We start from the raw sequence: 15,542 nt of genomic DNA, 5'->3' as shown, positions 1-15,542 counted from the left end.
TCAAGGGCAGGAGGAGGGAGGGGCGGGGGGGGGGTGCGGCAGATGCAATGCACCGGTGCCCCACGATTGAGGAAGTTCCAACATGATCAAAAACTAAAATAATATTCTGAACAGTAATGGCGAGATGGAAAGACGAGAGGAAAAAATTTAACTGGAACAATCGATGGGTTTTGAAGTTTGCAGATATATTACAGTTGAGTGCAAGGGTGCAACATATTATAAAGTACGGTTATTTACCTCACCTACTAGATTAAATTGCATACACTACTTTGATAATTCATACTATAAAATACTTAATATTGATATATCCAATCTTGTCATGCCAAGAAAGTATCCCTCTGGGTGTAAAGACTCGATTCCAAAAAGTCATGAATAGATCTGTTTTCTTGTCTACGAAGTAATTCTGCCAATGAAATTGCTTCAACTTCAGAAGTTACAATTCAAACGTCAATTAATAAAGAAAGTTCCGCACAAAGTACGCAATTTTGCAATGAAAGTGTAGAAACTGTGAAAATCTTTGAAGAACTGTATGCTTATGCAAATATTATTGAATAAAAAAATAACGAATGTGATCAAGTGCATATAAGTGATTCAGGTTTATGACCAAACATTATTACTAATAAGTTTAAAATTTTTTGCATTAAAAACAGACCTGTATAACACAAAACAGATTTTGTTAAGAATGCTGAAGGTAGATCATTTTCCCCTATTTACTACTTTTTAAAAAAAAGAACCAAATGGTGAAATGCAGTTTCACAGCTGGTTGATGCAATCAAAAACACAAGACTCGGTATTCGGTTTTTGCTATACATTATTTTCCAGAGAAAATGAAAAATCCATATTATTTATAGGTGGTTATAATAACCGGAAAAAGTTGTTAACTGTAATTGAAAATCATGAGCGTTTGATTTCCACTTAATTCATTTATTGCTTGGAAAGAATTACTGAAATAAGTAAATTCGATTATTGATAAACAAATCAAGTTAATATAAATAAGGAAACAGAAGACTTAAATTACTATTTCAAAGAATTGTAGATGTGGTTCTGTTTTTAGAGTGTAATAATCTTCCACTTCGAGGAAACCATGAAATAATAGGAACGCCTAATAATAATTTTTTTTTTTTTTTTTAAAGTTTCATCGAATTATTTAGTAAATACGACTATGCTTATGGATCATATAAACAAAATGAAACATTCCAAAATTAGAATTGTGCATTATTTAGCACATACATCACAAGAATAAATTATTCCTGCGTTAGGAAATGAAGTTCTTAACAAAATTAAAGACAATACAAAAGAAGCCACGTATTACAGTATCTAAATGGATTCTACTTTCGAAATTTTCCATAAAAAACAAATTTCAGTCTTTATAAGGTATATAAGTTTTGAAGAGAGACGATTAAGTATAAATGAGTCATTTATAGAGTTATTGAAGTAACTGATGTGACTGGAGAAGGACTAGCAAAAGCTCTATTGGAAATATTAAGTGAGCTTTATTTAGATATTATGAATTGTAGGGACAGACATACGACAACGGTAGCGACATGAAAAGGAAATATAAAAGTGTACAATCTAGAATAATTGCTCTAAACCCTCGTGCAATTTATGTGCTTTGCTTATGATGCTCTTTAAATAAATTAATTTGTGATGCCGCTTCCAGCAGTATATATTGTAATTTTTTTTTGGATATTGCAGCGTTTATATAGTTTATTTTCTGCATCTACAATATATATATATATATAAAAATAAAATTATATATATAAAAAATTATAAATTATATTTAAACATTACTCTTAAACCATTATGTGACATTCGCTGGGAAGCCAAAATATATTCGATTAAAGCAGTGAATATACAGTTTGAAAAAATTTGTAATGTTCTAGAAGAATTTATTGATGCAAATAACAACAATACAGGAGTATCCGAAGCTAAAAGTCATTTGGATTCAATACAAGAAATGGCATTTATTCTTATGTTTAATAGTATAGTTTACAATATTGTCATTTCCCTGAAGAAATTAATAGCAAAAACAAAATCACACATTAAATAAACATGTAATCGTAATATGCGTTTGTATTTGTAATTTTTTTTATTTTTCAAAAAATTTAGGACCTCAAATAGTTTCTTGCACCCAGGGCCCTTCATAGAGAAGGCCAGCTCTGGCTACAGTTCCGTAAATACTCAATTCCTACTCCACTTACACCATTGAAAGCACCTAACTGATGCCGAAACCTGTTCTAACTCATATGGCTGACCTTTTAGCGCAACTCATTTCATTATAAAAGAATGTAATACCTCCACAATTCAAAATTTATTACAGAAAAAAGAATGAAAAATATTAAACTCCTTTTAAGATAAAATTTACAATGCTTAATTTCATTGCAGGGAACATAGAATCATACAATTTGAATACATACATATTGAAACTAAAAAAATATTTAGATCCACAAAACAAAATTGTTACAAAAATTATTTAAGCTTACTTTATGTTAATTATAAATGAATAAGAAATTGATAAAGTTTGAAACATTTTATAGTATCCTTGGGCACTTTTTAGCAAAATACAAAAACATTTCATATATTTCCTAGGCATATAATAGAATGCCAAATGACAACCTAGCGAAGTAAGAAATACACTGTCAATTACTTTTTAGAAAAAAATAATAACTTCTTTCTTGATGCAACATGTTTGTTTGCATTTTATTTTGTTTTCTTTAATAAGGAAAGCAAAAACTTTGTTCTGTAAATTTCCAGTTTCCTTTATGCATTCTGAATAAAAATATTTAATAACACTTTTTTGTTTAATTCAACATTTGTATTTTTGTAAAATGTATGTATTTTAAATAAAAGCCATCGAAGACCTCTTTTCATACTTTATCTAAACAGCAATTGTCACTCTAGAGAATGCCCATGTATAATATACGATGCCTAGGGAAAGTAACTGAAATAATTTGAAAATTTGTAAAAATGCCAAGATATTCCTGGTGTTTAATGCAATATCAGCAATAAAAATAATATGAAAAGATAGGCATGTGATAAGAGTTAAAACTTAATAGGGTTTAACCCTTTGCATTCGGAAAACTAATTCAATGCAAAATTATTCACCTAATCTAAGGGCTTGTGTATTGCTCGGAAAAATAAATATATATAATCGTTTTAAGTTGAACTTCCCTGAAAAATTAATCTACATCTTTTTACCATTCTGTAGGCGTTTTTTAACAATCAAGATTGAAAAATAAATAAATAAAATGTCAAAATGGTGCACCATCTTGAATGGTGAGTGACAGGCACCATCCGAGTGCAAAGGGTTAAATATAAGTATTAAAAAAATATTGTATTTTGTGGTACTAAAGGAATATGATGATGAAACTTGGAACAAATATCAGTTTTTCAATAAATAAATAAACAATAAGAATTAAAAACAATTCCGAATTTGAGTTTAAAATTTTATATAAATATATATTTTAACACAAATCTTTTTAAGTAACTTTAATAAGTGATATATTTTACACAACCTAAACTAATTGAAGAAAAAAAAAAAAATTGGAAACTTTACAATTTTCTAGATAGATAAACATTATATATATATATATATATATATATATATATATATATATATATATATATATATATATATATATATATATATTGAATTTACCATTAAAGGTTTTTTTTTTATTAATTTTTATTTTCCGATTTGTGATATTATTCACATTGCTTCTACATCTTCAGTTCTATCCGCATAGTTTAAAATATATATAACATGAGACATAAAACACTTTATAACTTTTAACATAACATATACATACAACGCTTTACAAATCACAAATATAAAATCTTTCTCAAAATTAATTCATTAAAAAATAAATAATATACTGTTGTGACTGATGAAAAATATAATGGCAATAAATTAAGAGCCCAAAGAACAAAATATTTTATAATTAGGATTTTGCTAAGAACAATTTTAATGAATTCTTGCTACATAGGACTGAATAAGAATACTGATTGAAATATTCACTAAAATGAATGCCACTTATTTAATTACTCAACAAACTTAGTTAAACTAATAAAATGACACTAATGAAAATGAAACAAACAAGAATTTTTCAATGGAGAAACTGTTGTAAAATTCAAGCCTATTACAAAATGCTATAAAACTGTATACAAAAATTTGTACACTTATCCTATAAAATGTTTCAAAATAAAAACCAGATGAGAAATTAAAAATGACCCACTGTGACATTCTGTTATGAGTTATATAACTTTATTTAAGAATGTAGAGGAAAAGTGAAGGAAAAAATAATTACTAGAAATTAAGTTTTGTTGAAAGAACATACCATATTTACGTAATACGTCGATCCTTCTTTATTATCCACTCCTCTTTCTTTACCATCAATTATCCTTCTATTAGTCACAAACAGAAAGGAGCTCGAATCATTTGAGTTCTCAATATCCATATCTTCAGGTTCTCTCAATGTTTCTGTACTATCAGGAGGTGGCATAGGATGGCTTTTGGGCTGAGGAGGAGGACTTTTAGGTGGTGGAGGAGGACTTTCAGGTGGAGGAGTATGAGGTAGTGGAGGAGGTGTATCAGGAGGAGGAGGTGGGGGTGAACACTGAAGAATCCATCTTGAACCAGATGAGTTATCTGAAATAATAACAGTTAAAAAGTAATTAGCTAAAATTAATTACCAAACCATTTGATGGATATTCCAAACTGTAGGTAAATCATTTAAATGTTGTACTTTATTTGAAAACAAAAGAGTCAGGGTAAAAAAAAAGTCAGGATAATTTTAATAAAATTTTAAACCAAATATATTTAAGACTTGAACAATTAAAAATAACATGAAAAAATTGTTTCAAATTCAGTTTTTAATAAGAGATAAACTAGGACAAATATATAGCAAGAGCTTGAAACTACAAAAGAATATAAATTATGACTGACGAAAAATAAACTAACTAAACAGTGAAATATATATATATATATATATAAAGTTTTTTTACATTACTACATAATATAAATAAAAATATTTTCAGATTCGTATTTAATAAACTGAATTTCATATATTCAGAAGATTCGTTTAATGAGAATACAGAAAATGCACTTTTCTCAAACTTCATTCTTACGCACAAGTTTAATATAGAATATGTATAAATAATTAATATGAAGTGAAATTTTTTTTAAAATTAATTAAAATAGAATGACACTGGAATTTCTAACATAAATATATGTTTAGAAGTAGTGTTTGGAACTTATCATCTAGGAATTTACTTTCGCAACTAGATGATTTAAACATAATCATGACAGATATAATAGAGAATATAAAAAAAAACACCTTTTGATTCTGGTGCAAAACTTTTATAGGCAAAATTTTCATGTGCTGTTGAAGATGATGAAACTGTTTGAAGATCATCTCGCTCTGACGCGAAACTAGAAGCTAGTAAAGGAGCAGATTCTGCTTTTCGCTGGACAGAAGAGGGCTTGTCTTCATTACAGATTTCCTCAGGATATGTCCATTGTGAATTCTGAGTTTTGATGTTAGTAAAAAAATATCTCTTGTTTACCCTGAATGTAAAAAATAAAAAGAAGAAAAAATGAAGATTGGACAATGAAGATATGTGCATGCAAACATTTTTTATGCAAAAATTATGAAAAAGACCTTAATAACAAAGTTCCATTTAACATGTAAAAAAACAATTAAAAATGAACTTTAAAGTTTCAATGGCGTAGAAATGCATGAAGCCATTATCCATTACTACCTCTGTTACACTGTTGTTCACTACAATCCTATTTGTTTGGGAAATAGCTATTAAATTTTCATGTCTGGTTTAGTTTCTATTTTAACTTACCTTTCAAACTGTGGTCTTAAACATAATACTCTTATACAAGTTGTAATAATTTTTAAATGCTTGCAGAAAATCTACATAAAAAATATTAACGCACAATAAAATTCAAAACTAAATTCAAAATATAATTCTTCATACATACCAGAAATAACAACTTTAATGAGAAATCCATAAACAGTAACATAAACAAACGCTTCTTAAATAAAAACAATTTTAAGAATTCATCTTTAAATTAAGCGTGGATATTTGGATCTGAACTCAAATTACTATTTTGTGAAAAGTTGTTTTAAATTTTATTAAAGTAACTAATCAAAATTCGTAGAAAAAAGTGAAGGCTATCCAAGAAAATGTTTACAAAACGCAATTTTGATGACTGGTTTAATTGAAGGCATAGGTGTATTGCATCAAATAGGACTATGAAGACAATACTGTATTTTAACAATTCAACAAATATTTATCTTCACTAAATAAGAAAATATGATTCAAAGTACTTAAAATTAAATTTAGAAACTACTTCAAAGACAAATCAACAACCTTCAGCTCTTAAACCATATTGAATAATACTGTGAAATTTGCTGATTAATAATACTGTTTCTATAAATACGCTGCAAAGCAGAACCAACTAAATGGCCCAATGAGTGCTATTCTACATAAAATCTTAAAGAACGAAAAGATCAGCCAACATCTTTTGACAGCAATGTAGCAAAAATGAGAATTAAAAACAATTCCGAATAACCACTGCAATTAATTTATTTTCCTATTTTTAACTTAATTTACTAAAAAGGAAACCTTCAACAGATCTATTTTTATTATTTAAAATAACCAGAATCATGACTGGTTTTCCAAATGCTGAGATTCATTTTGTTCATTTTCACACATCCATCTAACCATGCTCGTAAATTCCAGGCCTCCTTAAATTAAAATTCGTTTTCCCAGCTAAAAGTATTTTAATATATGAAATTGAAACATTTTATTTTACCTTAAACAGATTTCATGTAAATAATTTTTCTTACAAATGTTCTGATTTACTAGATTTAAACATATTTACTACTTGGCAACATTAAAGAAAAGTCTTTAAAATCAAAGCAAAATACACCCTACAAAATATAAAATTTTGAAATTCTAAAAGAAAAAAAAAAAAAAAAAAAGGAGGGGATTTCCGAAAAAAGAATAAAAATATGAATTAATTGCATGCTAGTTTAAATTGCAAACAAACGAATTTTTATAAAATTAAAGCTATATTTGTCATTTATGGTACAAAATTTATTTACATTATTTCTAATTTCCAAAACCTTGAAACACTGTATATATGTAGAGCATAAGATTGTATGTATATAGTTCACATTTTATCAGGCAATATCAAAAACTATGTTATTCATCATAACTCTGGATTCAAAATTCAAGGCTGTCAATAAACGATAATTTTACATAAATAAAACACAATGTAAACGAGATAAATACACTAGTACACACTATACTCTTGAGGTACAAGTAGAAAATGAAATGCTTATATATGCATGATACCAGGTCATTATTGACAGAAACAGATAAATAAAGAGAAAGAATTTTCTTCCAATACTTTTGTAAACAACATATACAAAGTCGGAAAGTATCGGCCTTTCCAAACTATACAACAGGTAAGTAGTTCAACCATCTTCTCATCAAAACAAAACAGCTGACATTATGTCCTTTTAAAAATTACTGAATATAAGCGTATATATCTTTCAAAAAATATCAAAAATTTTAATTTAATACCGCTGCAATCTTTTATTGAAATATAACAGCATTGCAGGATATATTATAAATTAAATTTTTTAAAAAAGTTGCGTTCCCACAGTTTAAAAAAAAAATGCATTCCCACAGTTTGTTAACATTTCAATGCCCTAAATTTTAATTTTCGATATGAAACACTTAAATATTTTTAATTGAGTTTAATACAGTAATATATCTTTGGTAGCCAATTACATTTCAGTTATTAGAAATATAAACAATCAAATAACGACAGCTGAAGAATAAAGGAATATTTTAATTTTTTCACATTTTTTTTTATAAAAAAGGGGATTTTGAACGAAGACTTTTATGAAATATTAATAATATGTTAAAAATTAATCAATCTAATAGAAATAAAAATAGAAACAACTACAATAGTTTAGGATTTAAAATATTAGTATTAGGTTTAGTTTAGAATTTCAATATGGATAGAGATGGGAAACTTCATTAAAATTAAGTTTTCAAGCATGGAAAAAAAGCAATAATTTATCTCAAAACATTTTTAAACTATCACGTTATTATACCTGGTCCAATATATGAACTGAGGTGCCTAGCAAAGAATTTTTGAAACAGTAAAATAACAAAAATTACAGAACCAAAAAAGTTTTCAAAATTTTGAAATGCTTGATTCCTTAATGAGAAAAACGAAATATTCAATACTTTTATGTTCAAAGCAAATGACTTGAATTAAAAATATCTAGTAAAAACTCCAGCAGGAACACTTCATAAATTATATCCTTAGAATTAAATAGGAGAAAAGCATAAAATAACAAAGATAGTGACTTGAACTGTAATAATACAAAATCAACTTAATCTAAAGAGAATTTTAAATATGTGATTTCAAAAATAAGAAGAACATATTAGCATAATGAACTATTATCCTGTTCAACATTCCATAGAATTTAGTCTTCTCGCCGCAGACACTCTTATCAGTTAGCAGGATATATATCATTGAGAGGAAAGTTTTGTAGCAGGATTACCACCACTAGAAACTTGTTTCTATTGTTTTTGATCTCTTACCTAAACAGAGAAGAAAACAATTTCAAATCTAGGAAGCATACAAATGGAATAAACACACACATAAAAAAAGAACTAAAAAGTTTTAATGCATTATGGAATTTCCATTATTTTTTAAGCAGAAGTATAAAAACTACATTGCAAAAAAGATTATACTGTTGTATTAAATTGTTCACTGTATAAAACGAAGGATGAAGAGTGTATATGAAAATAACCCAATTCAAAAGATTGAAAGAATGAAGTAATAAATTGAACAAAATAATAATTACAGAATTAGTAAATAATAATTACAAAAAAAAAAAAAAAAAATCTAAGTGAATTGTAAGAGCAAACAAAATTAATCATTAGTCTTTCATCTTTTTATTCTCTTTGTAACACATAATTTTAAAGACTAGAAGAATTTCCTCCATAATTAATTCACAAATATCTGTTTAATAAAGAATATTAAGTTTAAATGAAGCCTTTCTATAAAAAAAAAACCAATTCCTCTAGGCATTAATACTATCTTTACCATTAAGTTATACTGATAAATAAAATTCAAGCAAAGAAAAAACAAAAGTTTAAATTCCAAGAAAAATAAGCAAACAAAGTATTGTACATACTTAATATACACTTATAAATAGTCCAACAAATACACATAAATATAGATAATGGCAAAATCAACAGAGAAAAGATATGTAGTAATATAATCTGTAGACATTTGAAGCTTTTATAGCAAGGAAATTAAAAATTAAAAAAAAAAAAAAAAAGCCTGCATGTAGACTGTTTTGCAAGAAATTTATCTGAAGAAGAGTTTATATATAAGGCTTGTGATGTACAACATATCTTGAATATGCACAAAATAGGACTGTTTTGCAAGAAATTTATCTGAAGAAAAGTTTATATATAAGGCTTGTGATGTACAACATATTTTGAATATGCACAAAATAGGAACCTTTTCTTTTTTTAAACCTTGCATATATTAACCAAGTTTCAAATGAAAATTGAGCATTTTAACCCTTTTTTTTTTTTTTTTTTTTAAAAAAAAAACCTCTTTCATGACAAGTTCATTTTTTAAGTAAGCTTATTTATTTTCAGCCTTTCAAATGAAAAATAGCATCCCACACAACACAGATCCTCAAGATATAGAATTTCAAACATAAAATAAAACATTAAAACTATAGAGTGATTAATTTTTACAATCAGAAATGTGAAAATTAACTGTCACAATGGAATATGAAGTACATTCAAGTTAAGGCACGAATTGTATAGGTAAGACACATACTGAATTCTTTTTAGATAAATCCATTTAACTTTGAATAGTAAAAACTTTGCCAGCAAACTGATGCACAACAGAGTGTAAGTGTCAAAATTCAAATTTCAAAAAATGGTTTTAAGTTGATTGTATATAGAAAACTGGATAGTAATGGATAAAAGAATGCTCAATTTTCATATCTATTGAATTGGATGCAAATATTTTTGCAACTGTAGACTTTTTCAAAGAGCTGCTTCAAAACTAATAAAATAGACTCACTTCACTTAGGGTTTTTTTTTTTTTTTTGTTTTGTTTTGCACTTCATTTTAGGGAAAATATGCTCACATTTTCTGTATACTTTTGATAGAATTTTAAGCATAAGAGAGTCAATTAAAACTTGTGAAGAATTTTTTACATAAACTTTTGAAATAATAAGGATTTAATTGACTTCCAACACATGTTTTTGAACCAAAATAAAAACTAAATATCTATGAAAGCAGATCAGAAAATGTTCAGAAAAATAACATAGATAGATTTCTGTTAGCATTTTGTTGTTGTTGTTGTTGCTTAAAATGATTTTAAAATAATTAAAACGTTTTTTTTAAACCGTTTTAAATTATAATTTTTACAAATTTGACAATAAAATTTTTGCTATGAAGTTTGTAGTGAGCAGCATTCTCCAATATGAGCCCTCAAATGCTGAGGATAACACTTGAGCTATCACCCTCATCTCCAATGTCCACATCACACTAGTTAAAAATATGATAAATACAAGATAGGTTGGCTTCAGTTTGTTAGGGATGAATGTGTTTTAATAATGAAAATGCAATAAAAGCTAATATATGTAGACCAAACTATTGTAACTTAAAAACAAACTCCAGTAATGACCAATTCGTTTGAACTCACAGTTTAACATGGTACCAAAGTGCAAATATGTGAATAGCATTTTTTTTTATATTGAAATTTTGAGTTAATGGAGTCTTATGATACAGTTTATCATTTCAAGCAAGAATATTAACTGCTTGTACAGGTTATCACTTGAAACAATTCCATAATTTTTTTAAAAATATTTTTTAATTGGAAAATTTTGAAACATCTGAAAAGTGTTTATTTTGCATCATGGGTATTTGTATCTCAATAAATGTCAGAGTAGTGTTTAATCTAATTTTTAAAAAAGATTTGTGCATTTACCAGTGATAATAAATGGAATACATGAAAAAAATATGTAATAATATAAAAACTTAGAAGAAAAGTCACACTGAAAGAATATTTTTTAATATACATTTTTGAATTGAGCATACATTTGTGAAGAATTTTATTTGCATGCCGTTAATAATTTATTTAAACATTTATGTTTATCTGCTGGAATTAATTTTTTTTAAATATTGAATCAGTTTCATCCTACCATGATGTAAAAAGAAAAGGGAAAAAAAAAAAAAAGTAGTGAAAGCAGATTTAAAGCACTGTTATTCATTTAATAAGCATTCTTTAGCATTAATTATGGAAGTTCTTAATTACAATATTTATATAACTTAATGAAAGAACACACCCAAAAGATTTTACAGCATTATATATATATTACACAAGGATGGAAAATTTTTGGTATATTAAATTACAATGGTTAGTAACTCAAGAGGGGAAAAAATAAGTTCTTTCACTTTAAATTACAGTTTAAAACGAAGTGAATTACATCACATAAAAAAAATGTTTTATTAAAGAATCACAAAGAATGGCCTAATGGAACAGTGGTTGAGTGAAAGAATAAAAATACCTATAATAACATGAAGAACACCTGTTTTCCCATAAGCATCATCATGTTTCATCACACCTAAATAACACAACAGAAATATCAAAAAGTAGAAATCCTAAATCTTGCTGAAGAAATAAAAAAATGTTTACCTTCTTCAGACACTTGTTCATTCACAGAACTTCAAAGAATTTTATAACTGCAGCACATATTGTACATGTTATAAAAGGCTAGGCATTTCAGAAAAGTTAACTTTTAATATTAATAGTCTTCAGGAGTAAAGATAAAAGCCTATGGTCATTTAACAATGAAAATATGAAAGTGGAAAACAGTTTCTTTTTCTTTGATATACAAATATGGTTAACTACTTTTAAATGAAAAGGAAGCACTTTTTATTCATTCATAGCTACTGGAGAGCATTACCAATAATATATAATATCCTATCAATATTGCAATTTGATTAATAAGATACAATAAGAAAAAGTTTTGCCAAAAAATTCAGTTTCATTTCTTATTTCCATATTCAGTTTCTTTTTTTAAAGACTTTAATGTAAAAAACCTTGTGAAATAATGCTAATATTAGTATTAGTTCATAAAATAATACATCCTGATAAAATGCTTTTATTTTAGCTACACTTCAAATTTTTTTTTCAGCAGAAATGATAAACTACATAAAAAATCGAAACAACAACAAGGCCAAACATTTTTTTTTTTTTTTTTCAAAAAAGATAATTTGAAATTAAAAATCATAAGATATAGGAAAAAAGTAAGCAGTTATAAATAATATAAAAAAACAAACTTTGAAAAAGGCTATGCAATCACTTACCTGAAAGAGAATTAACTATGGAATCACACTCCAGAAGAGTAGAAGCTTGTCTTCTGAAAATGATGTGTATCTAGTGCTCAGCTGACTTCAAAATCCAAGCTTAAAAACGAATTCTAGAGACAGTTTAACATTTGCTACACATTTCTTTTATTTATTAACATGAGGCGAAAAAGAAAGTTAAAATAAAAGACTTGTCTCAACCTATAGCAAATATACAGCCCAGTAGTAATTTGTAATTTTTCACATTCTGGAGTTCAGAAGAGTTCAGTTTAAACAGATGGCAATTGCAGAAAGATGAAATGTTTCCGTACCTGTCCCACTTGCATGTCCAATCACCAGAAATAACACTCATTTCATAATGCTGGATGTACTGCTCCAACTCCTTTAGTCGTGCCATGAAGTATGTACTGTCCAAAGCACCTGCCTGCCAGTCAACGAAACGTGTCTAAAAAAGGATGACATTTTTTTTTTTTTTATTATTAACAGACACAAAAAAGTGATTGAATACATACTTTATGTAAAAATAACTGATGAACTCAAACTAATTGAAAATGCAAAACAGAAATCGGAATTATGGAAGCATTCAAATTACCTGCAGTTGGAAAAAGACCCCATTAAAAGATGCATGAGTGGATGGAGCAGTTAATAAAAAGGTAACCTTGTCAATTACTTCAGAAGAAATCTCTAAAATTTCATCCTGAAATAAATAGATCAATACTATAACACATGCACAATTAGAATGTCAAAAATGGAAACTTTTTCAAAAAAAAAATCAGTTTAAATCTATTTTATTAATTTAAAAAATTACATAAGTCATTAAATAAAGTAATGAATGTAATCATGAATTTTTTACAATATATGTAATTTCAAAAAATAAATAAATAAATTATTTTATATATCCATCATACTGGGTGAATTGTTATAAAATTTCTTTCCTTATTATAAAAATAAATGACATCCAATACAGTCTCCCATTAAATGATTTAACACATCAAATCTAATGCATATATATTAGAACTTGTTAACTTTTAAATATAGGAGTTCATTGTTTCTGATAATTTTTAAATATTCATTGTTTAGCTAAAAATGAATTGTTTCCAACACAAATAATCTAAATAAAATGTTATCTTATATTTCTTCTGCATCTTTTTTCTCCAAGACGATTCATAAATGAGACAAATTTACAATTAATATTTCAAGAATTATATTGCATCATTTATTCTAATCTACTTCAATTTTTAACCAAACTGCATTTTTTTTAGTGAAGCATAATGTTTTTTAAATAATTCTAGTGAACTCTACTATTCAGATACAAATTATAAAATTGTGACCATATAGACATTATAGCTTACTAAGGAGAATAAATTTTTATTAAATAAATAGAATAAATCTTTATTAAATACACAGAATAAATTTTTTTTTATTCATTCAGTTCATTAAATAGTTTTCCCACAAGGTAAGTAGGGAGCAGGATCAAATGCATAGATGAAATCACAATACAAGTGCACTGTTTACTTTCAACTTTAAGTAAAGGAATAAATATCTTTTATAAACAGAAAATTTCTGCTTTTGAGAATATATTAAGTCTCACATTATGAAAAGATTAAAAATATTCAATAAAAATCATTTAATAAAATTCAACAACCTTTCTCTCATAGTTTGTCATGAAAGTAATTAAATCATTATTGTGATTAAACTTTGCAAATTTAATACAGTTAAAAAAATACTCCTTAACGACAGCAGGGTTTTTAAGAAAATAAATAGTAAGTGCAATTTTACTTGCAATCATAAAATATACAACAGTTTAAATAAATTACATTTTTTAATATAATTAGTTTAATCACTTTTATAAGTTCTTTAAAATTAACAAAATTCAATAAATAAGAACCAGACTACTCTTTTTACATAGTTTTACATTCATTAATAATTTTTTAATTGAGCTACACATGTAACAAAATAAAAATTTCTTACAAATTAATAATAAATATATGTTGCCATATTCCTAAATTACAGCAATATCACTAATTTTAAATTTTAAACAATTTGCAGAACAGTTTAAATAGGCTGCAAGCTATGCTATCAATAAAACGCAATATGATACAAAAAATAAATAAATAAATTTTTCATGATTTTTATCCTTTCTGTATATATAACATATGTCTATCTTTGATTATTAACAAATAATTAATTTTTAAATTTTTCCTGATTACTGTATTATTTGGCATAAGTTAGACAAAAAATTTTTAAAAAGCTTCAACACATCATATACATTCAATGTTTTGTTAGTAGGATGAAATTCAAAGGCAAATATCATATCATAAGCACTTACAAAGGATTTATCTTTTATTTCCATCATTAATCATTAAAAGAAGAAACATTTGGCTACAATGCAAATACTTACAGTTAAAGCATCTGTATCAACTGCATCTTTACAAACAGGTTCTGAAAAAAAATTAACAGATATTCAAGGTTCCTATCAAATAAACCAATAATAATTTTTTTTAAAAAAAGCTTTCGAACAACATTTTAAAAAAATTAAAAACCCACAAGTAATTATAATAGTCAACGACCACCTGTAATACTGGGAAGATTAAAAAATATCACCATTTATTTTATCTGAGGATCACTATTTTTTTTTTCAATCGAATTTTAGTGATTAGTGCATAAATATTTTTAAACAGTCAGGGCTTCAGATAAAATTTTTGAAAAAAAAAAAAAAAAAAAAAAAAGGTAAAATTCTGGGTCTCTTAGTCAAGTTTAAAATTACCTCACATAAATTTAATTAAATTAAGCAGCTTCAAAATAATTATTGATCTGATTCAGGCCTTTATGATTAAAAATTGCTGGCACTGTAAGACCCATATAGATGGAAACTAAGCCTTCACACAATGCGAGATATAGGTCGGGATCTTTTAAAGCACATGAAATTGCACCATTTAACCTTTTATTTTTTTTTTTTTTCACTCTATCTGTAATGCTTGAATATCAAAAGTTTAACTTCAAACTAATAATTTAATAAAATATTTGAATCAGAATGGAGGATATAAATCATGAGTAGAGATATGGGAAAGAAGTATGTGACAGAGCAATTTTTTGTGTTT

The 15,542-nt window shown here is 26.3% G+C and overlaps 1 protein-coding gene across 1 annotated transcript in view; it reads right to left on the bottom strand.

Annotated features, from left to right (window-relative positions):
• The window catches only part of LOC129961069 (uncharacterized protein DDB_G0284459-like), a 59,280-nt gene that overhangs the window by 5,510 nt on the left and 38,228 nt on the right, over window positions 1-15,542 (bottom strand). The window contains exons 10-14 of the mRNA XM_056074877.1: window positions 14,843-14,883; window positions 13,034-13,138; window positions 12,753-12,886; window positions 5,337-5,566; window positions 4,338-4,648 (exon numbers count right to left, since the gene is read on the bottom strand). Of these exons, the coding sequence (XP_055930852.1) occupies window positions 4,338-4,648; window positions 5,337-5,566; window positions 12,753-12,886; window positions 13,034-13,138; window positions 14,843-14,883 (821 nt within the window). The remainder of the gene's footprint in view (window positions 1-4,337; window positions 4,649-5,336; window positions 5,567-12,752; window positions 12,887-13,033; window positions 13,139-14,842; window positions 14,884-15,542) is intronic.

Source organism: Argiope bruennichi, chromosome X2, assembly GCF_947563725.1.
Source record: "Argiope bruennichi chromosome X2, qqArgBrue1.1, whole genome shotgun sequence".
NCBI lineage: Eukaryota > Metazoa > Arthropoda > Arachnida > Araneae > Araneidae > Argiope > Argiope bruennichi.
This window is presented reverse-complemented; position numbering and strand designations above follow the sequence as displayed.